Raw genomic sequence first — 25964 nt, 5'->3', positions numbered from 1 at the left:
ATAATAAGGGGTAGGAAGATGGAACTAGCTGATGTTCTGAAATGACTGGCCCTTCTGGGTTTCAGGACTTATCTGGTCCAGAGACCCATCTGGAGATTGTAGGTTTCTGGAAAGTTATGATAGGTAGCAATGTATAACTGAAGTTTGAGTAAAAGTGACCACCAGAGTAAGCACTCAACTCTATTTGAATTCTCTCAGCTACTGATACCTTATTTATTCTACTTCTTTTCCCTCTTTTGGTCAGGATGGAATTGTTGATCTCACAGTGCCAGGGCCAGAGTCATCCCTGGGAGTCATCTCCCATGCCTCCAGGGAGACTTCCACCCTTGGATGTCATGTCCCACGTAGGGGGCAAGGCAATGATTTCACTTGCAGAGTTGAGCTTAGAGAAAGAGAGGCCATATCTAAGCAACAAAAGAGGTCCTCTGAAGGTGATGCTAAGGCATACGTATAGTTAGGCTAAGCTTTTCTACTACAAACATAAGCTTCACAAGAACAAGCCTCAAGATCAAGGGTTTGGCCTATTGACTTGGGTTTGTTTGACACAGTACCAGGGGTTTCCCCAGTGTTAAAGTTTCATACTTTCTAGAGGGTTCTTGTATGAATTAAAAGAAATTATGCATGTCAGGCATTTAGTCTGATGCACAGCAACACTCTAATGTTAGCTATTGCTATTATATATAATTCACTCCTCCCCTGATCAGAGTGGATAAGCAATTAGCTTGTTCTTCTAGATTTCCTTATGGGCTTAGATAAGTGATTCCAATAGTCTGATCATGCCCCAGAAGTAAAATGCAGATTCCCAGTTATTCCCCCAGGACCTCAGTAAACCTTGTATGTGTAACAAGTAAGTATCTGGGCTTTCTACAAAATGCCTCCGAAGAGATGATGCAGGATCAGGACTGAGAACCACTGAGCTAGAGCATCTTATGGGGCTGGCATCTTAAGTCTATCAAAGGGAATGGCATTGCTTTCAATTACATCATCGGGTCCATCCTCAATGGTGATGTTATTTCTCAAGTGAAAATGAAACAAAAGACCCTAGTGAGGCCCCAGAACTATCGATTGCCTGTATGCATGTGACGTGTTCAAAGACTAGGTATAGTAATGAAATGACCAGGAAGCTAATGAATTAAAACCCTTGTTGTAACTGATTAAAACCATCTTCTTTTGCATCCCCTCATTGCCACAAGCATATGTGGGTCCAGCCAAGAAGTTCAGTCATGGGATATATTTGGTTTGGTGGCATTTGTTTCTGTGGCTGGCATTGCTTTATCATGTAGGAGAGTTATTGCTGGCCAACCTGGTTTAAGAATGGCTTCCAGAAATATCTGTGATTTTTTTTCACATTCCAAAGAAATATTCACTTTCCTAACTAATGTCCAATCCATAATTTGCCCTTTTACTTAAAGAGGGCCCTAATAATTCAGACCTCATGAATTCTAGATTTTTCCCCAGCAATGCAATGTAAGTGCAAAGAATCCTTTGGAATCAGACCCCACAATTATTATCCCAGCAATTCAACTTGCTATCTGTGTGGCTTTGAGCAAGTTATTTAATATCCTGTTCTTCAGGGTCGTCATTTGCATAGAATAATAGTATGATCTTTCTCATGGAATCATTATGAGAATTACGAGTGATAAAATCTGTACAGTGCCCAGGATGTAATGGAGGTCAATATATGTGAATCCCCTTCATTTAACCTTAGTTTAAAGGTCTCTAGGGACTGCCACACTGGCCTTGTATTACTCAAAGTATGGTACTCTGAGGTCTTGCATTAGAATTTGGGGGAGATGAAAGTTGGGAGAAGAGGGTGCTTATTAAAAATGCACCTCATGAATCTGTTCCTATCAAAGGATGACCCATTGGTTGGACGCTCATTAGCCACTCAAGCACCCCTACAGACATTAAGGGTTGAGTCAACCTCAGGCCCTCCAAACTTTCAAACATTTGACTCTGTTAATTCATCACTGATTTATTTAACACACATTCTTTGAATACCTGCTCTGTGCAGGCCTTTTGCTGGGCACTAAAGATCTGAGATGATCCATATGTTTCTGTCCTCAAGGTGCACACAGCTTTAAGCACACAACTAATTAGAATATTATTAGTGCTATGGCCATGCCTTTAGTCCCCACAGGTGGGAGGACCAGAGAGTATCTTGGAAAGCAGCACAGAGCTGGGTCCAGAATGCTGAGTAGGAGTTCATTCAAATCACAAACAAAAAGAGATGTGAAGGGCGTGAATGACAGCCAGAAAGGAATGGAGACACAAGGCTGAGAAAGGAAGGGCCCACTGGAGGCTTTAAGGCTGAGTAAAGGAATCTTTCAGAAGGAAGGTCGTCCTCTTCCCTGCCCCTCAGGCAAGAGGCTGGGACAGTTACAGCAACCACAGCCCAATGGCTAGAGTGTAGGACCTGCCCCACAGAGCCAGAGGAGAGAGGGAGGCTATCTCTGGTCTCCACTTCGGGCTGCCAGTGGGAGAAACTGAGAGAAAAGATTAAAAGGAGGAGCGTCCAAGCAGAACTGAGATGAATTACTGATCTCAAGACTGCTTTTCAATTTAGCCTGTATTCATCTCCCTTTTTGTTTTCCTTGGGCCAGCCCTTGCCTTTATCATTGTCCATAGAATCGTCCACAGCCTTCTCTTGAGTGAAAAACAGGAAAGCTTAGAGTAGTCAAAGGTTGAGTGCATTTTGAAACTTATGTTCCCTTGATGCCACCAAACACTAGCCAATGACCTTGGTGATAAAATGATGGAAGGATCCCAATTCTTCCTCTGTTTTCCAGGACTCATGGTCAGATGCTGAGGCCAAAAGACTCCAGTGGTACCCCAAAAGAAAAGAGGAGCACTGGATATGATCCTTTAGAACAAAAGCCTCCGAATTTGATGTGAAGATCATGTTTGCAGATCGATTTCTCCTGTTTCTTCTGATAACACTACTACTGGTTATTATGGGATTTAGGTTATCATGGCAAAAGGATTAAGAGATATAAATAGGACTCGATTTATAGATAAGTCCATATGAAAAAAGTTCCTTTAAAATGGGTTTGAGATATTGCATATCCTACTTCCATAATGCCAGAAGGCAACATGAAGTCACTCAATCTTCTAAAATGTTCCGTGCCAGACTGTCCAGCACCCTGTGGACAGCAGGAACACTACCACTGCTAAGGGAAGAATGTGTAGTGATGGGGAAAAATAGTTTATATTTATAACACATACTACATGACGAAATCTTGGATAGAGGCTCAGATGGGCACCAGCTTTTTGTCACAAGTGGAGATTGAAATTAGAGGGGCTACTCACCAATTAAAGAGTAATTAATTTACTCTTTAAATCAATTAATAAATTTAATTACATCAGGCCCAGAGAGGGGTGGTGGCTCTCCCAAGGTCACACAGCAAGTAAATTCTAAAGCCAGGTCAGAATTCTGAGGCAGCTATTTGCATAGAAACAGCTTCTTCTCATTCTTCCCAGTCCTGCCACTTTGGCTTCCAACCATGAAGCTTACCTTGGCTATGATGCGGCACAAGGGAGCTCCCTCTTGGGTCAGGCTGAACAGGTTTCCTGTGGTGGACTCCGTGGTATATATATTGTCTGAGTTATCAATCTTTCTCACCAGTGCCTAAGAAGAGAGAGCAGAGGTCTGCTGATTACTCACCCCAATCCACACTTTGCTCATTGTCCTCAGTGGAATACCAGCCCCCTGGCTCTATAATCTTGTCCCATCCACAGTCCAACTGTGAATTTGGTAAAGAAATGGGTCAGGCGGAGTTTCTGAGCTATACTTGAAAGACAAGGGACAACTTCTAACCCCTGGGACATGGACAAGAAAATGGCCCTGTTCCAATTAATTTGAAAATCTGTTCTCAACATTGGCAGACCCAGAAGATACCAGGGCTTCTAATGACAACAGAAGTGGTCAGTTAAATAAATAAGTCATCAGGCTGAAAACCAGGAGTTGCTGCAGCCATGACCATAGATTGCTCACTTTGGATTCTTATTGGCCAATGTTGAATTCCAGCTGGACTAACAGGTTTAAAGTTTTGGTCAAGAAAAGCACTGTACAGCATTCAGTGATTGGGGGTTGGTTGTATAGCCAAGCTGAAGGAGCAACACTGGTACTCAAGTCAAGGGGTGGGTATCTCAATGAAGAATGCCACACTGATCAAGGCTGAGGGATCTAAGGCTAGTGGTAAGAGGTGCTAGAAATGACCGATCATAGGACCCTGAGAGGCTACAGGAAGGAAAACAAATGCAAAATTCATTCATAAATAAGATATGAAGATTATTCCTGGAAGAGTTTAGCTTATTTCTGGGAAAAAATTTTCATGTATCTTGAAGCCACTTCATAATCAGACACTTGCCTTGGAACATGTGATTCATTGGTTATAAATGTTTCCTACCTGCTATTTAATGCTAGATGCTTGAATTTCTCCTAGGTGGCCTGGACATAATGATCAGAGAAAGCTGTCTCTGGGGGCATCATGAGAAAAAGTAAGACCTCAAGAGTTGAGTGCTCTGGGTAGCTACTTGTGCAATTGCAGTGACATGTTTATTTGAAAGAATTAAAATGGATTTGTTTTTAATGACCCTGGTGTTATGGAACATTTGAAAGGATATCAGGAGATCTGAGTTCTATTCCCAGGTTTACTTTTACTATACTATGTTAAAAGCATGGGCTCTGGAGCCAGACTGCTTGGGCTCAAATCCTGGCTTGGCCACTTCTATGTGCTCTAGAGAAAGTAATTTAGCCTTTCTATGCCTCTATTTACCCATCTGTAAAATGGTAAGGAGCTTATGTCCATCTCTTAAGGAGCTTGTGTCCATCTCTTAAGAAGCTTGTGTCCATCTCTAAGGTTGCCTTCAAAAGGCACCTGCTATGTGGAAGCAAAACAAAATTGTTAGCAGTTATAGTTTTGTGATCTTGGGCAACTTAAACAAATTTCTAGGCCTCTGTTTACCCAATTGTAAAATGATTAAAATTAAGGAGTTTGAGCCTCAGGGTAAATGACTTTCCTTTTTTTCTTCTTTATTCAAACTCCTAGAATTCTTCCCACACACAGCATGCTAACCCTCTATGTATTACAGTCTAAAATTGTGTATTTAATCAAACTACATTAAATATAAAAATTATTCCCTAAGATTTAATAGATGCCTCTTGTAAGGGATTCAACAAAAGGTAAAATTAATAACCAAGATATGTCACTACAAATCTCTGTAATGAACAGGCTTCTTAGAATCCTTCTCCTTCGTTACCATAAGCAGCTACACATGATACTAATACTTACATGAAAATGCAGATTTCATATATTGAGGTCCCATACCTAAATGATAATTACCTAATGTTCCTGATTAGTGTTTGTACTTGAAGCAAATTAGCATTACATGAAACAATTCAAATCATTGTATTTTGTAATCATCAGCTAATATTAGACCATTTATGTCTCAGAATAATTTCACAATAATGTCTATACACATATATATAGCAATTATGCCTCAGCTATGTCTCAGTGAATGAGATATCTAACAAAGGAAATTTGTAAACACACTTTCCATAAAAATAAATTTGGGAAGATATAAAATTAAAGGCTCAACAGAAAGCTTCAGGACCCTAAAGAACAAAGTATGTCAGAGCTGGAAGGGCCCTCACCAGTCTTGCCCAGCCCTCACATCACAGCTGAGGAAACTGAGACACAGAAACTTGACCAAGCAATACACGGTACATGGAAGAGTTGGAGCCTGACCACTCACTGTAAATACAATTTCCTGTTTTCAAAGGTCAGTGAATCTATCTCCTTCAGTGTAGTCAGGACCTCACCTGGACAAATGGAGATGGAAGAATCAAGGCAAGGATACTTTACAACCTCTCGAGCAGCTCTCTCCAAATAGAAGACTGGTTCTCCACCTTGGCTTCCCAATAACATTTACAACTCACTACTCATGGCAGCCCGAACTCCTGCTATAGGGAGCATAGTTGGTTGAGAGCTCCAGCTGCTCTGGACCCACCACCCTGTTCTTGCCAAAACCACAGTTCCCCAGTGCTATACCCAGTTGTGACTCAGCACAGCAAGGGTGCTTTCACAGGTTCATGATTGTGAGAAAGGGGGCACCTCTGATGGGTGACTTTGGCTTCAAAAATTCCACGTCAGCTTAATCAAAGCTTTCTTGGAACTGTGCCTCAATCTGAGTCTCTTCTTACTCAATTCTTCCCCTCCCTTTTCCTTCTCAGATGTCAGCCCTGCAATGTGGCTCTCCATGCCTCCTTCCTGCTTCCTCCCCTTTAATGTTCACAGTTATTGCCCATCTAATCATATTTTGGTGTCTTCTTCAGACTAACACAGTCTCCAGATTCAAGTATTCAGGATATTGAGGAATGGAAGAAGTTTCAAAAATATGCTTCGCTCTATATCATGAAGAAAGTGGTTAAGGAATGAAGGCTATATAAAGGAAAAAAGTTGATTAGGTTGAATGATGAGATTTTCTTAAAAGACAAACTAGGCAGATATGAAGCAAGAAATTGGCTCTTGAAGACTAGAATAAAGGAACAAATATTGTTAAGGAGATGCATTCATTTTAACTACTCTAAATAAGGAAAAAGAAAGGGAGGATGCATTTTTCATTGTTTCACCATCAGAAAGGGTGCCTGTGGCGCAGTGAAATCTATCAGAAGATAGGTAAACTTTCAAAGAGCAGACTGGAATGAATTCCTCCGAATGAGCCAGGAAGATATTGTGAGGCCTCTTCATAAATCTCCGAACAAAGAATCCATAGTTAGACATCATTAGAGCAGCTCAGCTATGCAATAGGGGTTACATGAAATATGGGCAGATTTGACAAGGTATGGTAGATTAAAGATGACCACAAATTCCTTGCTACTTCTCTCATGGATGGGTGTGTTCTCATTTCTCTCCCCTTAAATCTGGGCAGTCTCACTAACTTGTCTTGCTAATAGAAGTCAGCCTTTGGCAGAAGTGACATTCCAGGACTTCCAAGGTTAGGTCATTAGAAGACTTGAAGCTTCTACCCAGGTCTATTGGGACATTCTTTTGGGAGCCCTCAGTTGCCAGGAAAGAAGTTTGAGAGCCTTGAAACTGTCATCCTTGAGAAGTCATATGTAGGAGCCATGGCCAGTGCTCTCAGCTGAGGCCAACCATCCTCTTTGAGGCACCATGCATGCAAGTTGAACTGTCTAAGGCTCTCTGGACCATCTGTCAGCTGGATACCATTGAGTGATTTATGCTGATGCCATGTGGAACAAAAGAATCACTGAGCTGAGCCCATATTCTTGACCCTTAAAATCTTGAGATACAATATGATTTCTGGAACAGTGGAAAAGACTAGAGAAATTAGCATGAAATATTCAAAGGATTGCTGGATGAATTTCCAGCTGAAAGTACTTGGAAGTACGGATATAGATATTGCCTATGCCTTAAAGAAGATGCTGAAAGATAGACAAAATAATAACATATTGAATCCAGGCTTAGACTAACTAGTGGTCTGATGAGAATATGCTTCCTAGTTGGGAACATCCAATTTGGGGAGGTAAATAAGGATAAGATCTGTTAGAACTGGAGGCTTTGGGCAGATGCAAAAATAAATTGCTTTCATTCCTCTCAGTAAGGGAAATCCCAAAATCTCGAACAGTTTGTTGAAAAACAAAAGAATGTGCCAGAAAGCAAATGGAAGCAAAAGATGAAAAAGTTGCTCAGATCCAGCAAATGCGTTGCACTCACTGTAGGATTTAGAAAAGGAGAGAGAGCTGCCTGAGAAGTTGGTTAAATTGTTAGAAATTCAGATGTCTCCCTGAAATGAGTAGAGGACTAACAGAGGAACAGAACACTGGAGGCATTGTTCATTATTGAGAATAAAAAAAAAAAATGGCAGCAGAAATAAATGCAATTCAAGGCCAGAATATTCAAGAGTGGGAAGACGGTATTCTAGAACACGCATGGCAGAGGGATAGGTCCTCACAAGGCCCACAAAGGCACAGGTTCAGGAGAAGCAGCAATAGCTTCGGTTCGGGTTGTCTTCAAAGATAGTAAAGGTGGCAAGCAGGAGGAAACTCCCTCTAAAAGACAGGAGGTCTTAGGCCTAAAGCAATTCTCTGGCAAGAAATGCAGGGACAGCAGTCATCATGACATAAAACTAAAAATGCCTGTGCATCCTGTATCAGATATTTTTTTTCTCATTTAGACTTAAAAGAATTTTGAACAACATATGACATCTTGCCCATTTTTAATTTGACGACTAAAATTTTTCATCTTAAGTCTAAGAAAAGAAAAAGCAGGAAAGGATGCAATATTCAGCAGACTGTAAGGGCTGACATAAAATAAAACCATTGCATCACTCTTTTGGATATATTGAATGGAATCAAAGTACCATAACAATTTGATACCACTCATTTAAAACTACATGTACAATCTCTCTATAACATTTTTAAATTGTGCATCTTTCCTTTCATCTTCAAATTTATATCTCCATTCTTCCTGTAAATTTTATCTTTATGTAATACAGTTTTTAAACTTGAGTGTGTTTTATTGATTGTTCTTATCATATATAAATAATGTACATTCACTGAAATTTGAAATTATATTTACTGTGATTATAAATGCTACACATGCTTTAAAAAAACCCTCCTTGGTAGAGTTATCACTGCAAGTATTGTCAACAAAAATAGTTAAAAAAACAAATTTTAATAAGTAATTATGAAATATGAAAATTAAACTTTTATTATAAGTTTATCTCTTAAGGAAATGAATAGGGCTTTTTTCCTTCTTGATCCTTCTCCCTAACTCATTCATGTGTCCATAAATAACTATGAGTCACTGCTATATTTCATGTTTTTAGATGTAAACCATGAAAAATCTTGTTCCAAACAGTCCATGGATTTTATATAGCCACATTGCTCAATTCTTTGAGCACCATCTGAATTATATAATCAGATAGTAATCTTTCATCAAATACTATGTTTAATGACATGGCAGCTTTTAAGTCTTCTAAATTGGTACTCCTGTAAATTGTTAAAAGCAAAGAATTGGAAACCACTTGACTAGAAAAGCATTTATTACCCAATCATTAGAGTCCTTCATTTACTTTCTCAATTTCTGAGATTTTCAAAGGTACTTTACCAAGGCTTATCAAATGACTATTAAGTATACCTTTTACTCTCTCACTTAGAGCACCCTGGTTTACCTAAATTATTCAGAAAGGAGAGAAAATCAAAATATTATTAATTTTATTGCCAATATGATTTTCTAATGAAATATTCCTTTTGTGTTTCAAATATATTTTACCAAAACATTGAAGCTACAGCTTTAAACTTGTTTAATTTATGAAAATATCCACCCAATAACCTAGTTGGCAAACAGAGTCCTTTTGGTGAAGTCAGTCATCCGCTTCACACTTGCTTTTTCTCAATAAAGATCTGACTTCATTTTCAGTTAATATATGTGTGCCAAACATGAACATACACATCCGAGATGTTCAACAAATGATAAACAGGATACATTCAAATAGATCCATGCCATAGCAAATTATAATTAAACTGTCACATGCCAAAGATAAAGAGGGAATTCTGAAAGCCACAAAAGAGAAGAAGAACACACAAGGGAGACTCAATCAATAAGATTAAGTGTTGATTTCTTATTGGAAATTAGGGTGGCAAGAAAGCAGTGGGATGGCATATTCAAAGTACTGAAACCAAAAAATTGTCTACCAAGAATTTTATATCCAGCAAAACTGTCTTTCAAAAATAAGTGTGAGATTAAGACACAACCAGAGAAACAAAAGCTAAGGGAATTCACCACCACTAGACCAGTCTTACAAGAAATCCTAAAGAGAGTTTTCCAGGTTAAAAAGACAGGACAAGAGATAGATTGAAGCTGAATGAAGAAATAAAAATCTCCAGGGAAGCTAACAACATGGATACAGTACTTTTGTATTTTTCATTAGTATCTCTACTCTTTACTTCCTATAGGATCTAAAAGGCAAATGCATAAATTGTAATGATATCAGTGGTTTTGGACTTCTAATATATAAATGCAATTTGTGACAAGAACTACATAAGGGCGGAGGGTAGAGGAGTATGGAAACATAGTTTTCATATGCTATTGAAATTAAATTGGCATCAAAACAAATGAAATTGATATAGATTTAGGAGATTAAATTTAATCCCAATGGTAACTACAAAAAAAAAATGGAGCCTATGTAAACTCACAGAGGCAGAAATTAGAGTCCAGGTTGCCAGCACTGGGGGACAGGGAGAATGGGGAGTGATGCATAGTGGGTATAAGGTTTCTGTTTGGGGAAATGGGCAAGTTTCAGTACTGGGAAGTGGTGAGGGCACCACAACACTGTGAATGTGGCTAAGCCCATTGGATGGTATGCTTGGGAGTGATTGAGATGGGGAAGTACATGCTGTGCATATGTTCCCACAATTTAGCAAAGAAAGAGCAACTAACAAGACAATGACAACTGATTACAACACATGACCTTGGATGGGAACTGACAAAGGGGAAGGAAAAGCTTAAAGGGACAGTACTGAAATGAAATAACGAAAAATGGAAAAAATTAGAATATGGACTATAAGCTTTATACCAATGCTGAATTTCTTGAACTAGATAACTGCATTTAAGTGAATATATTTGTTCTTAGGAAACGTATATGGTAGCAGTTGTGTTCAAGGAGTATGATGTATCTAATTTATACCCAAGTGTGCAGAAAATGGATTGACAGACAATACAGAGGGCTGTAAAGACAGAATGATATGGCAAATATGGCAAAATGTTAAAATTGGTGGATTTGGGTATCTGAGGAGTCTGGGAGGGAGGGGTGTATGTTGGAGTTTCCTGAATGAGATTTTATTTTTGAAACTGTTCTATAAGTATGAATGTATTTCAAAATAAAACATTAAAAATATGAATATATATATACATATATATACACACTAATGTGTTTCAAGAAATGTTAAAAATCACTGACAAATAATCATGAAAATCACCTTCTAGGAAATTGCTAAAAGCTGTCAATATTAAAATAACATATACTTAAAATACAAATTGATTTTTTTATGTCATGAAACCAAGGTAAATCAAATTACCAAACTTGTAATAATACAAAATAATTTGTAGCTAACATTCTAAGTTAATTATAAATTTAGGAATATGATTAAAGGGTAGTATTCTTTTCAGCAAATAGGTGTGTATATGTATTGAACTTTGGTGTTCAACTTAAAGGAATAAGTAAATAACTGAAAATAAAAAATATCAGAAATAACAATTAACTTCATAACTTCATTAGCTCTCATGATCAAAGTTTCCCTACATATCTAAAGACAGAAAAAAATTATAAATTGCTAAAATTGAATTAGTCCAGCTTCTAGAAATTAATTTTAACTTTTGTTAATAGAAACTAAGAACTACTATAAATATTTCATAAGATATTTTGACAGAATAGACTTTAACTGCTTTATTAAATGATGATCACCAATTCTGAAAAGAAAATCATTCAAAACTTGTATCTGTGGATTTTATCCAACATACATTGAAAAATTTGGTCATTCTCGAAAACCTTTCAGTTACACTTAGAAGAATCAATATCATTAACCTTTAGAATTAAAAATCTCCAGGGAAGCTACAACATGGATAAATATAAATGTCAGTACTCTTGTATTTTCCATTGGTAACTCTACTCTTTACTTCCTATGGGATCTATAAGGCAAATGCATAAATTGGAATGATATCAGTGGTTTTGGTTTTGCACTTATAACGTACGAATGCAATTTGTGACAAGAACTACATAAGGGTGGAGGAGTATGGGAACGTAGTTTGTGTACACTGTTGAAATGAAATTGGTATCAAAGCAAATGAAATTGTTATAGATTTAGGACATTAAATTCAAGCCACAGAGCCTTAAAAGATACTTTTCTCTCCATCTAATGACATAACCTAGGGTTGAATACGTAAAATATCTGAAAGGAATTGCTTGCATTTAAATATGAGCAAAAAAATCAGATTCAGTGTTTGATCTGTCTTATCAGTACTCTTCTTGCTTTGCTCTGAGATGTTCCTTCAAAGTGGATGCGCTGTTTGAGACTAAATGGAGATAGAAGGGATAAGATGAATTGAAAACAATCATGATCACCCCCACCCTCAAACTCTACCATATATCTAACTTCAGAAAATCCACACACTGAGCAAAATGCACAATTTCTAATGCTTATCTCAACACAGTTATGTATAAGAAACGGAAATAAATCTTGGGAGGGTAAGGGTTTTATAGTTCATTAATGAAGGCTTCTCCTGTGTTTGATTTCCCACCTGAAAGTCTTTGCATTTTTGTTTAGGGCAATGCACTATAAGAAGATTTGGGATGCATGAATTCTATACCTTTTTTTGGAAAGTAATAGAAGAGCAGTTAAAAACTCAGTGTATTATTGAGAGGATAATTTTTAGGAAAGAAAACAAATGAAAATTGAAGATCTAGAAACTGATAACCTTGAAACTATATATGGGCTTGCCTTTTTCCTGGGAAATCTTTGGAAACTGGGGGATGGAAGGCATTCACAGTTTGAAGACACTGGCCCAAGTCACTTCATGGAGCCCAAATAAATGAAGCTTCATGTGACAGAAACACAGTGTTCAGATGAGACCTGGGAATTAAGAGTTTTGAGTATCCTTTAGAAGAAAGAAGACAAATCAGACAAGTCCTTGGGATAGAGTTGCCACCAATAAAAATGCCTGAATTTAAGAGAAGACAGAAATGCCCTTCTATGAGAAAGGAGACATTTTTCTCCCATATATGGTAAATTAACCAATGGTGGATACTTTCCCTTAGTGAGTTTAAATCCACAAATCCTTGTGGACTGTGAGCAACTGTAATAAGCTGGCTGACATTTTCTGGGCGGCTGCAACCCAAATATCCACCATCCACCCTCTTTCTCAGTCGCTGATGAGTCTCTGCTGAGGCCTCTGGGAACTGAATGTGGTAGTCCTGGGACAAAATGTCGCCAGGAGTGCCTAACCTAGGAATTGCAGAACGGCTTGTTTCATCTTTTTATGAAGGTAGAGATAATGCTGTGATAATATCATGTATCTAATTTATCAACTCTCTGGGCCCTTTCAAGTGTTGTAGTGAAAGATTAGTTTAAATCGTCAAGTCCTGGAGGGACCACGCCCACTGCTGAAAAAACAGCCTGGATTGCAGCTGCTGAAGGAAACCCAACTCTACCCAGACACTGAAATGAGACTCCTCTGGCTGAGATAAAAAGAAAAAGAAAAAGGAAAAATATTAACCTAAGAATTTAAGTCTGAATTATTTCTAAGGGTAAGGGGTTTAGTTTTTGTTTCTTTTCTTTTCTTTTTTTCTCCCAGGGACTGCTAAATTAGAATAAGGTACCATATTAAAATTTTGACATCTTTATTTATTTCTCATTTGGGAAGTATATTTGGATTATCTTCAGGCTGTCCTCTAATCTTATTGTAGACTCTGATAACCTACACTGGACAACCTGGTTGAAAAAACTCAGAGAGTAGGAAATAGAATAAGAAGCATATTTTGAACCTTAGGTCCAAAGCATCCTTAGAATTAATTTAATGGATGCAATATGAGGAGTCAGTTCAGAGCCTTCTGGGAGCAAAGTCTAAAATTGCGCTCTGTGATTCCAAAAGAATCCACAAAGGAGTAGGGGTTGTTATTTGGGGAATGGCTTCATGAAGGTGAGAAAGCACTGTCCACAGATGGCCGAACTTCTCCCCCACAGGCAAAGCCACACCCCTGCCTGACACACAGTCTTAAATTATAAAGTCAATAACACATTAGGACAGGATCTGGAGAGCATTAGTCCCCACTCCTCCTGTTTCTACGGGTAGAAATTTGGCAATATCACCTCTGCTGGCCTCTGTACCCAAGGCTTCCTGAACCATAGGGGTGAACTTGCTGATGGGTGAGCTTGAAAGAAGGAACTGAGGATGCTCAGTTTAGCACATTCCTCTCTTCTCTTAGTAATTGTCTCTCTGGTCTAAACTTAGTCTGAACTCTGACACAGGTGTGTGCCCCCCACGTAAGACCTGAGATTGCCCAGCTATGTCTTAGACAGGGAGGTGAAATTTTCCTGTAAAATGAAGTTTTAACAAGCTCACTTATCCACAGAGCTAAAGTTAAGTTCCCCAGTCAGTCTAATTAAAATAAAGGTAATAATATAAACTAAAATAACAATTTTGATTGACAATGAATGGATGAATAAATACAGCATGATCCAATGTAAAGCTGAGTCAAGGATTCAAAGTTACCAATGAGAGTTGATTTATTCAACAGAGACACCCATAAGCCACCTTCAAGTAAATCACTGTTTTTAAACTTTTTGGGTGAAATAGGACATATAAACAAAAAAGCAATACATTTCAAAGTACACTGTAACAAGTTGTTATAGAACAGATTTCAGAATTTGGTACGGGTTACAGTTCCACAATTTCAGGTTTTCCTTTCTAGCTGCTCCAAGACACTGAAGACTAAAAGAAATATCAATATGTTTAGTAGTCATACTCATTTGTTAAATCCTATCTTCTCTGTTATCATCTGTTCTCCCAATCTTTAAGGGTATTTGGGCTATGTCCATTCTAACTTTTTTCATGTTGGAAAGGGGTGTTGATAATATGGTATAAGGGGATGGAACTAGTTGATATTCTTGGAGAGGCTGGTCCCTCTGGGTTTTAGGACTTATCTGGCCTAGGAAACCAGCTGGAGGTTGCAGGTTTCTACAAAGAAATCTTAGTGCGTGAAACTTTTGTAGAATCTCAGATAGAGTCCTAGGTGTTCTTTAGAGTTAATGGGAATGGTTTTGGTTGGGATTTGGTAAACCATGATAATTAACAATATCTAACTGAAGTTTGCATAAGAGCAGCCTCCAGAGTAGCCCCTTGACTCTATCTGAACTCTTTTAGCCATTGATCCTTATTATGCTACATTTCTTTTCCCTTTTTTTTGGTCAGGAGGGCATTGTCAGTCCTATAGTGCTTAGGCCAGGCTCATCCCTGGAAGTCATGTACCACATTGCCAGGGAGACTTTCACTCCTGGATTCCATGTTCCATGTAGGGGTTAGGGCAATGAATAAAATCAATTTTTCTAAATCAAGTCTTCTCCCATTGCCTCCCACTACAGCTAATCCTTTATTTCAAGATAGGCTAATCATCAAGCTTGTTAATTTCCAATTGGTAGTTCTTAACATTTAAGCCTTAAATTTGTGCTTAATAAATAATTAAGTGATCAGGAAGCTCCTTTAGTAAAGTTTGCTGTTGATTTCTCCTAAGGCAGAACAGAAATCTAGTGAAGAAACAGCAGTTGACAAAATCGTAAGTGTGCCACAAACATGTGTTATCTCATTTAATACTCAAAACAACCCATTAAATAGGTAAGGAAACTGACAGTCAGAGAAATTGCCCAAATATTCATAATCAATAAGTAGCATAATCAGGATATGAACCCTGATGTGCTTCTAAATTCTGCCCTCATTCCACTACCCCACAATGACCACATTTAGAGTATTATATACTATTAAAATTGGAAGAAGCTTTACAAGTCCTTCATCTCTTGCGATGGCTTGCCCATCTCAGTGATGGAGAGCTCCTAAGGCAGCCCCTTCCATTGCTGCTCAGTCACAGTGCTTCACAAACTTCTTTTTACACAGGATTTTCTCAAGGCTCACCATATTGGCCCTAAGCCCATCTTCTGTTTGGGGCCTCAAAGTACAGAACTTTGTCAGTAATCGAGTGTCCATCCCCTAGATTAACCAGTCCCTGCTTCTCCAATTATTCCTCACATACCTTGATCTTCAATCCCCTCCTCTCCTCTGCACACAAGCATTGTCAATGACCACTCTAGGGTCTAGAATTGGATATAATGTTCCAGGATGGGGCAGCAGAGTAAAGAGTTGGGTTATCAACTCTACTCTTATGCTACCATTGTAAGCCCGTCTCCCATTCATGATTTTTGGAGAGTGGTAGAAAGGATTATTCCTCTGCTCAAGAACCTACATATCATCCTAGTGCTCAAGAAGTATTTCTCAAAGTGCATTGCCTGACATACTAGCATCCCAGAACAAGTGAATACAGTGCTTTAAGAATAAAAGATATCTGCAATCACCTAAATGTGAAGTATACTACTTACTCTTAACTCATTACCAAATCTTTATTGAATACCTACTCTATGCCAAGCACTATTCTAAACATCCATGAACAAAGCAATCCAAAATCCCTGCCCTTATGGAAGCTAAAGACCAGGAAAAATTATTATGAGCATGGTGAGCTCAGCCCATAGAAAGGCTTAGAAGACATTATGGGTCATGCTTGGAGAGAAGGGAGGCAGCACAGGGGAAAGGGGTTATCAGAAGGAAAACAAATATACAGAGGAATGGAGGGCAGAACTCCGTCAGCCCCACCAGGAGAGGGGATCAAGTTCTAACAGAGAAGCAGCTGAATCAGCTCAGCTCTCAGTCCAGACATCAATGACCCAGGTGGTCAGACCTCGGGATGGGGCAGGAGACAGACACGGAAGCACTGGATCAGGAATTCCACTCTGAGCATGGTCAGGGTGAGGAAAACCCAGAATGGACTCAGTGCCCTGAAAAATTAAATGCATAGTCCAAACTTCTCAAGAAGTTTTCTGCCAGATGAGAGAACTTTTCTCAGGATTCTGTGACTTACAGCATCATGAAGCCATCTTCTAATGCTCCCTGATAGAAAGAGCTGATGACAACTTCTAAATCCAGCTGGCATCCATTCAGAGTTAAGTTCAACTTAACTCTGCCACTTCAGGCTTTTGCACTGAATTTGGTAATTTCAGGCAAGTGGGCATGAAAACAACATAAATAACAGCAGCCAGCACCTGTACCCCTACTCAGAATTTCCTTCCCACCACTAACTTCAGTATTCCTCACTCATCACTCGGATTTCTTCATCCATTTTGGCTCCCACGTTCTACTGAGTCGAGTGTCCCTTCTGGGACTTCAGTTTGGAGCACTGACCACAGCTGGAAGCACCACCTATTCCTGCACATGGTTGCCAGTCTTTGCTCATCAGCTCCAAGTGCCTGCCACAGTGCTCCAGCCCTTGGCCCTTCTTTGCCCCTGTCCCAGACTCCCAGGATGGGGAGCGCGGCCTTCACAAACCCTTCTGTGGTTGGTGGACGAGGATGCCTGGAACCATCACACAAACATGAGCAGTGTGGACTGCAGTGGTGAGCTGGTCCAGAAGCAACTGTGAGAAATGAGCCAAACACACAGGAAAGAGAGAAGCTCTAGGCTCCATAAAGAGTCCGAGTTTGGAAAGAAGCTGTTATGGGGAGGGATTTGTTATTTGTGGAAGGCTTTTATTTGGTGGTGGGAAAAGAATGGCAAATATGTAACATAATATTTCTGTAACTATAAATAACATGCAAATGCTTTTCATAATGAAAACCTTATGGAATCGGCTTTTCTGAGAGGCTTTTAAAATAGGAGAGGGCAAGGGAGAGTAATAACATATATATAACCCATGCTAATGCTTAGTACCTTCCATATATTGTTCGCTTAGGCACCTCACTATTTCAGTGAGAAAGGTTTTCTCATTTTATAAGGTACGGAAAGCAAGGCTGTGAGACATTAAAGAACTTGACCAAGGTCCCATGGGAAGTCACAGTTTGAAAGTCAGAGTTCTCTAAGGAAACAGAAACAACAGGAGCTATCCATAAATATTAGATTTTATAAAAGGGTCTCACACAACTGTGGGGACGTAAGGGTCCAAAATTCTGTAGTGCAGGCCATGAGCTGACAACTCCAGTGAAGGTTTTCAATGAATCCCCCAGTTAAGGCTGGCTGGACAAAGTAAGAGAAAGATTCTCTCTTCTGACTTTTCCTTTAAGGCTTTCGACTGATTAGATCAAACATCACTAATTGCAGGAGACACTCCCCTTGGCTGACTGCAGATGTAATCAGCCATGGATGCATCAATCTCCAGGAAATTTCCTTGCAGCAAGGGTTAGGCCAGTGCTTGCTTGACCAGACAACTGGGCACCATCAGCTGGCCAAGTTGACACATGAAGCTAACCATCACAATGTAAACAGGCTCCAAAGTCCTTTGGAAATCAAGCACGAGCCTGTCTAAAGGAGCTGGACTATATGACTTTTCGAGATTCTTCTCCATCACCAGGATTTTCAGAATTGGCTTATTTTCTGCAGATGCCTTAAGACAGTCAGGAGACTAATAACCCATTGGGTAGGCTGGTAACAGTAACTCAAGAAAAACTTTAGGGTGGTAGAAACCATGTTGAAAGGGTAATTCAGAGATGCCAGGTTCTACCACTGTCTCGCCATGTGAACTTTGATAAGTGTTTTCCCTCTCTGGGCCCGTTTTCATGTCTGGAAAGTGCAGAGTTGGGCTAAATGCTCTGGAAGCTTCTGCTCACCCTGACATTCTTGTCTCCAGATGCTGAAGTTGACAGTGGTAGCCTGAGGAGTTTGTTTCCCAAGAAAGGCCACTTCAGCAGCTTGCCCCAGCCAACCACCTGTCCCAGCCCCTTTCCATGCCACCCCCCACCCCTCTTACACCCAGTGGCACCCAGCCACTCCGCAACACCCCCTGCCCTGCACAAGTCCGCAGTCTCATCTCCTCCCCGCCGCAGTCTGCACTGACCTGCACCTCCCGCGTTAGGGCCAGCTCCAGCAGCTGGCCAAAGTGCTCGCCCAGGGTGCTCAGGGTCTCACTCACACAGGCCTTCATAGATTTCAGGACGTGCTCATTCTCGACCTGGAGACACCTAGGGAGCAGAAACCATGGGGAGGGTAGTGAGGGGGGTATTAACTGGGAAGCCACATAGCCTTTATAGGTGCCAGATCTGAGCCTGCTCCGGGACCGGCGAATAGTGAAAGTGGCCTAGGGGGAGGATGTCAGTTCCTGGGGAGTCCGAGATGGAGTAAACCCTGGCTGGCTCATCCCTTAACCTCTTAGCTTGCAGGAAGTGCTGGTCTGAGGTGGGGGCTAACAGTCCATGTTGTCAGGAAGAAAGGCCATCAGATTTCAAACCCAAGGGAAGTCAGAGAGTGGTGTCTCCCCTGGAAAATCTGTCATCATTGAAGCTGGGGTATATATTCTCAATGATGTTAGGGCTAAGAGAGTGAGGGATGAAAGCTGCAGTGGGGCAGTGCCTGGAGTGCCAGATATTGCCCATGCACTCTGTGTCTAAAGGCATATGGCAAGGCCCAGGATCCATTAAGAAACGGCTGCCTATGACATGCAGAAAGCAGCTTTGAGGATTGTCTTCCCAGACAGGAATAACACCCCTGTGGCCTGAAAATGGCCCATTCTGAGAAGCCAAAGACCCTGTAGGGCCCCGGGAATGTCAAGTTCCAGGTTTTACCTCCATGGCATGGGGACTGGAAAGGGTGATGGAGAGTGTCAACACACACCTGGGTGTGAAGGCTTGTGATATGAAGTGTGTGTGTGTGTGTGTGTCTGAGTATGAATGTATGCATGTTAAAGTGTGTAAAACATGTAGAAGAAGGTATGAGTGTATTTCTGTGATTATGTATTTATGTATCTCTGTATGAGCGAGTGAATGTCTGTGAACATGTATTGTCCGTGTGTGTGTGTGTGTGTGTGTGTGCATGGGTAGGGTGTGATCATCTGCTTTGACCTTGACTTTACTCTAGTCTTGATTTGAGGGATCCAGGAAACTTCCCAAAGCTTTAGGAAATTGTTCCCTTGTTACCAATCCCTCAAAAATGCTCCTTCTTCTTATTCCTGGGCCTCTCCTCTGCCTTTTAACTTAGCCATAGGGCCTGTAAATGGGGGCAGAAAACTCCAAGGGAAATCTTTTAAACTTGCCAATAAAAGTTAGCAAAAGAAAACTCCCATGTTCCCACTTCCACTCCCCCTGTTTTCCCAGGTAGAGAGAGTTTGGCCATTCAGACTGCTACCCTGCCCGAGAATGGGCTGGAAGACACTGGGAGACCCAGTCCAGATTTACCTCTCTGTGACTGCTGAGAGCTCTGAGCATTTCTCCATTATCAGCTTCTCAATCTGTAAAAAAATAGATCAATATAGTCAATCCGGTAAGCATTTGCTGAGGACTACCTGCTGCGCTGGGTACTGTGAAGTATTATGTAATCCAGTTTAGGGGACAGGTACATACACTATAATACAGTGTGAGATGGATGGCAATAAAACAAAAACATTATCAGCTCCTTTGGGAGCACAAAACATAAACTGAGGAATTAGTTATTCTGGGGGATCTTGGAAGCTTGGGAGAAGAAGGCACATTTGAGCTGGGCTTCAAAGAACAGACGGAAGCTAATTATCCGTGAAGTGGAAGAAGGAAAACTTTCAAGCAAAGGGTAAATACTAAGGTGAAAAGTGGATGGTAGAAGAAAGAGAGAAATAGTGATAAGGGGGAGTTTAAATGATTCATTAGAGACTTTGGACTTTGAAAAGAAAATGGGCTTTGGAAACAGAAAGGTTTAGGTTGAATCCTGCTTGTACCAGTCACTATATAACTTTGGACAAGTCACTTTGCCTCTCTGAGCTCCCATGTTCTCATCTATAAAATGAGAATAATACGTAGGTAATAGTTTAAGCAACTGTTTTAAATGCTTTCTATGTAATAATTCATTTAATCCTCAAACTTAATCTATGAAATAAATATTATTATTATACCCTTTAGGATGATGGAACTGGGGCACAAAGAAATTAAGGAACTTGCCAAGGTCACACAGCAGAACTGACATTTGAACCAAGGCAGGCTGGTATTAATGTTGGTGAATTTAACCTTTGCACAGCCTCTCACAACGGTGAGGTCTGCCTCACAGGTTGTGCAATTTGAATGGGAATTGTGCAAAAATACCTAACACAATGCCTAGCACACAGTGGGCACTCAATAAAGGTCCTTACTGACCTTCTGCCCTGCTTTATTAGAAGAGGAGGGAGCTCCCCTGGGGCAGGAAAGATTCGAACTCCGCACGGTTCAGACCCCCTGGTCCCCGAGTCGTCCTCATTCTCCGTGCCTGTTCCCCAGACCTGCATCCCAGGTCACCAACCTGGCCCATCTCCCGTGAGGAGCTCCTGCTGAAAGTGCTGTACTCGCTGACCATGGAGCGGGCGTGGCAGGTCAGACGCACGCTCATGCTGTGCACGCGCGCCCAGCGGTCCTGGGCCAGCTTCTGCCCGATCCGGCGCAGCTCGGTGCTGATGACCCAGCCCCGCTTGAGCAGCAGCTGCAGGGGGTCCCCAGGGCCTGGGCCGCCCGCCAGGATGAGGTCACCCTGCGCATCCTCCTCCAGGCTGATGGGCTTCGCTTGCAAGACGCACATGCACTCGCACTCGGTCATGAGCTTCAGGTCCTCCATCCAGCGCTGGACGCTGTCCACCTGCATCAGGTGCAGCCTGTAGCCAGGGACAGAAACCATCACACTCCATCGTTTCCAAAAGTTTCCATTCCGGGCCATCTTATGCTTACCAAACCTACCAGAAGTTCAACATGTTGCTCGCTGTCACATACCTTAATCTTCTCAGTTATTTCTCCCTTTCCCCATCCTGCAGATAATAAGACTGAGGCACAGAAGCTTTGGGGGCAGGCGTCCAGACTAATAAACAACAAGCAATGAAGTCTACAGAGTACCAGATGGTCTTTGCAATAGAGGAAAAATGGAAAAGAGCCTTAATACTTAATAAGAGGTATGTTGTTAAGTATGATATAGGACAGCTACACCTTAAATGTTATGCACATTTAAAATAATGCTTTCAAAAATGTTATAGCAAAGAAAAATGTGTGTACTAATAAAGGAAAGGGGCGAAAGCAGCATGCAAAAAATATATAAAATGAAAGGGACACTCAATAGTCAAAGTAATTTTTTTTAATTAAGCAAAGTTATAGCAAGTTGGAGGCTATTAGTACTATGAAGGAAGAGGGAACATGAAAATGTAGCTGAGAGCACTGGGGATAGGAGAGGGCATAGGCTTTGCAATTTAAAATACATGGATTAGACAAGGCTCACTGCAAGGGAGACATTGGATTAAAGACTTGAAGGATAGGAGGGAGTGAGCCATATGGCTATTTGGAGACAGATTAGGCTAAGGAAAATAAACAGCAAAGGCAAGTGCCCTGGGGCAGGAGTATTTGGGGGACATGTGAGTAATTGCAAGGAGGCCAGAGTAGAAGAGTGAGCAGCGGGAGAGCGGGCTGGGGAGATGAGGTGAGGGCAGCAAGAGGGCCAGACCCCATAGGCTGTGCGGGTCAGGTGAGTACTTGGCTTTTATTCTGAGTGAATACAGCAAACAAGGGGCACTGATGAGGGCCAGACAGATGAAGCAAAGGAATCAAGTAGGACTGAAGTTATAAAGGGATGCTGCAATTATCATGGCGAAGATCAAGTTTTCATGGTTATAGTTATTGAATGAGAAGTAGAACTTTCTGAAGGATGTAACTATTTGACTATAAGGCTTTCAAACATGATTTTTAACTACAAAGGCTTATATTGTTTAAGCATGGAAGTTGTGCACATGATTTCTTTTAGGAAATCACATTTTGAATTGTTGCAAACTAAATCTCACCAGTGACCTTTCTTGCTCCCTGCCCCCTGCTCATGAAAACAGGTGTTATATTTTGAAAACAATTTGAATACATATGTGTGTGTGAGAGAGTGTGTGTATGTGTAAATGTGTAAAGAGAGAGAGACAAGGGGAGATAGGAGAAGAAGAGAGCCACCTGAAACCAGAGCACCCTGCTACCCTTCCTATCTTTCTGATTCATATACATGCACTAAATTTACAGAAGTGGGATCATATCACATGTATTCTGATTGTAGACAATTTCTACTGCTCTCCACCTTATTATCCCTACCTTAATCCTTGCCTCCCCCACCTTAACAAACTCATGGTAACTTAGTGGGAGCCACTCCTTTTTTTTTTTCCCACACTCATTTCCTACACAGATATTTATCCAACTATATATACATTTATCAGGTTATCTGACTCACTGTTTTATAAATTTGCTTTAATACATACACATTTTCCTGCATTTCGACTTTCTCATTCAACATGTAAACCCCTCCAAATCCTAAATGTCGAGTCCTAAAGCATTCTTTATAATGCCTGAAAAATATTCCATGTTATGAATATACCACAGTTTATCCAATAATTTTCCCAGTGTTGGGTACTCACTTTGTTTCCAGTTTTTGCCCACTATAGTTGATTGGATTATGTACCCCAGTAAAAAACATATTCATAATCTTAATCCCATTCGTGTGGGAACTCTCGAACATGTTATTTTTAGCTAAGGTGTGGCCCAACTGAATAAGGTTGGGTCTTAATCTGGTTTACTGGAGTCCTCCATCGAACATGTTATTTTTAGCTAAGGTGTGGCCCAACTGAATAAGGTTGGGTCTTAATCTGGTTTACTGGAGTTCTCCATAAGCAGAAGAAATTCAGAAATAAAGGGAGAAAACCACAAGGAGGAACCATAGGTAGGAAGTCAATGAGACCCTGAAGCGAAAGGAAAGGATGTTGCCATGTGCGTTGCCATGGAACAGAAAAACTAAGGAACCCAAAGATTGCTACCAAACCAGAATACTACTGCCCCAAGAGAAAGCATCACCTTGATGACATCTTGATTTTGAACTCCACCTAGCCTCAAAATTGTGAGCCATTAAATTTCTGTTGGGAAACCAAGCTATTTTGTGGTACTGGTCATAGTAGCCAGGAAACTAAGGTAGCCAGTATGAACAACACAACAACAAACATCTGTGTGCATATGCCCTTACATGGCAGCATCTGAATTCTATTGAATAGATCCCCAAGGGTAAAATTACAATTCAATAGATATTGCCATTTATTTCACATTCCCCCAATAATGGATAGGAGCTTTCTACATAGATGTTGAATCATGTTGCTCCCCTGCTTGAATCCTTCATTGCCTGTCCCCCACCACCAGCCCACTGGCCCATGGATAAAGTCAAAACTCTTGAGGATGGGACATGAGGGCCTTGATGATCTGACCTCTGCCTTCCCTCATGCAAACCTTCCTTTCCCATCTTTCCCCAACCCTTAATATCTCTGCCATGAACACACTCTGTCCTCCAAGCAAATTCAATCCCCCAATTTCTCAACTATACCAACTCTTTCACAGTCCCCTGAGGCCTTACACCTAAGGTGTTTCAGACTGAAATCCCCATTCTATCCTCTCTGCTTGGCAAGCTCCTTCTCATCCTGAAAGACCTTTCTCTAATGTTACCTCTTCTGAAAAGCCTTCAGCAGAGCTCATCAGTCCCTCTCCAGGGCTCCTATATCTCCATCACATCCTCCAATGGAGCATTAACCACTTTCTGTTGTAATTTGTTTATCTGAACTCTAAATCATTTAAGGGATGTTCTGCCTTAATCCCATTCCTGTGGGAACTCTCAAACATGTTATTTTTAGCTAAAGTGTGGCCCAAATGAATGAGGTTCCTGACAGCATATCAGTTATTCAATAAATATGTGCCAAATGAACAAGTGACTGAGCACTGGGCACGTATTGCTATAACTATTTGTAGAAGATATCATATGCCTCTGCCACTCAGGTTACCTGGTGGGTGCCCTGAGACCAACATGATGACAAAGGGGATATAAAGGATGGAAAGCACATCATCATTGTATTCTAGAGGTGCAGAACTGGGAGGCAAACTGACACAGGAGCTTCTAAGTGCTAACAAATGAACTAATCATTCATTCATTGACTCATTTACTCTATAAACAGTTTACAGCAGACATCTGTTGTTCCTTTTCTTCCCAGCATCTCTTCCTCCTTCTTCTGTCAATAACAAAGACAAGTTTTATTAACTACCTCCTAAGCAGCTGCCTAGACTTCATCTTTTCCATCCACTTTGGAAAAGAACCCTCCTCTCGGTCATAGGTATGGTCTCCCAGTGGCTATGTCTGTGCTGTGTGCAGCTGCCCATAGCCATAGTTGGTGGCTGATCTAGGGATGGGCTAATAATTCAAACTGCACTAATTTCAACTCCCTGTCTCCAAACTGAAACTTAGAACCAAAAGTAATAGAGACCAGAGGAGTTGCACATGGGTCATGTTAATGACTGTAACTTTATTTGTTCAAATCCTTTTTCCTTTCCATAAAAAACTTCAGGATCATTTGGAGAGTGGGGATATAAGTCAAAATAGTTCATTTCTATTGCATATAATTGAGAGAACCTATTTTAAAGAAGCAAGTAAACGAGTAACTAAACAGAGTTGAGTCAATGCCATACCTTAAAGAAAATGTCTTCTGGGAATTCAAAGTAGGGAGGTCATCCTTCCAGTTGAGGATAAGGGGAAGCTGCCTGGAGGAGTGGCTTTAGAGCTGGGTAGGGATTGGACATGTGAAGACAGTGGGAGAATATTCAAGGTGGAGCATGCAAAGGGAAAACGAGTAGGTCAGTTCGGTTGAAGTTACGGGTTCTGGAAGAAAGAAGAACAGTGAGAAGGAAAAATGGAAAAGTGAGCCAGGGCTCAGATCTTGAGAAACCTTGAATGGCAGAGTAAGGGTTGGGAATTTACACTGAAGGCCTTGAGAAGCTAATGAAGAGTGTCAGGGCTGGACAGCAGGAGAGGAAACTAGTGAGGTTGAAAAACTGCTAAATCACAGCACCCAGAAGCCGTACCTGGCATAAACTTCTGGTGATGGAATGAGTTCTCAGCATATCTTCCTGAGAAGAGCTCAAGACAGATGTACCCCCCTCACCTCACCTCCAGCATGTACTGGAAAGGGTCAGCCCAACTCTGCAGCCATGGAAGATTCAGGAAAGGCAAAAAAGGAAGACAGAGCCACCAAATGCCTCAAGCCTTGGCCCATTCTAGAGTCTAAACTCACATTTTTGTCATCCTCTGTACCCCCAAAATCTCACAGGAGGCATATTCAGTTCTTGATCTATAAAATATTCAAGAATGAGAAAGAAAGTGGGA

At 40.8% G+C, this 25964-nt stretch overlaps 1 protein-coding gene across 1 annotated transcript in view; it reads right to left on the bottom strand.

Moving 5' to 3' along the window:
• The window catches only part of INSC (INSC spindle orientation adaptor protein), a 141717-nt gene that overhangs the window by 52852 nt on the left and 62901 nt on the right, over positions 1 to 25964 (bottom strand). Inside the window, exons 3-6 of the mRNA XM_077112258.1 lie at positions 21069 to 21414; positions 20003 to 20055; positions 18670 to 18793; positions 3515 to 3628 (exon numbers count right to left, since the gene is read on the bottom strand). Of these exons, the coding sequence (XP_076968373.1) occupies positions 3515 to 3628; positions 18670 to 18793; positions 20003 to 20055; positions 21069 to 21414 (637 nt within the window). The remainder of the gene's footprint in view (positions 1 to 3514; positions 3629 to 18669; positions 18794 to 20002; positions 20056 to 21068; positions 21415 to 25964) is intronic.

Source organism: Tamandua tetradactyla, chromosome 8, assembly GCF_023851605.1.
Source record: "Tamandua tetradactyla isolate mTamTet1 chromosome 8, mTamTet1.pri, whole genome shotgun sequence".
In the NCBI taxonomy this organism is placed as follows: domain Eukaryota; kingdom Metazoa; phylum Chordata; class Mammalia; order Pilosa; family Myrmecophagidae; genus Tamandua; species Tamandua tetradactyla.
The sequence above is the reverse complement of the archived record's forward strand: the minus strand, read 5'-3'. Positions and strand labels throughout refer to the sequence as shown.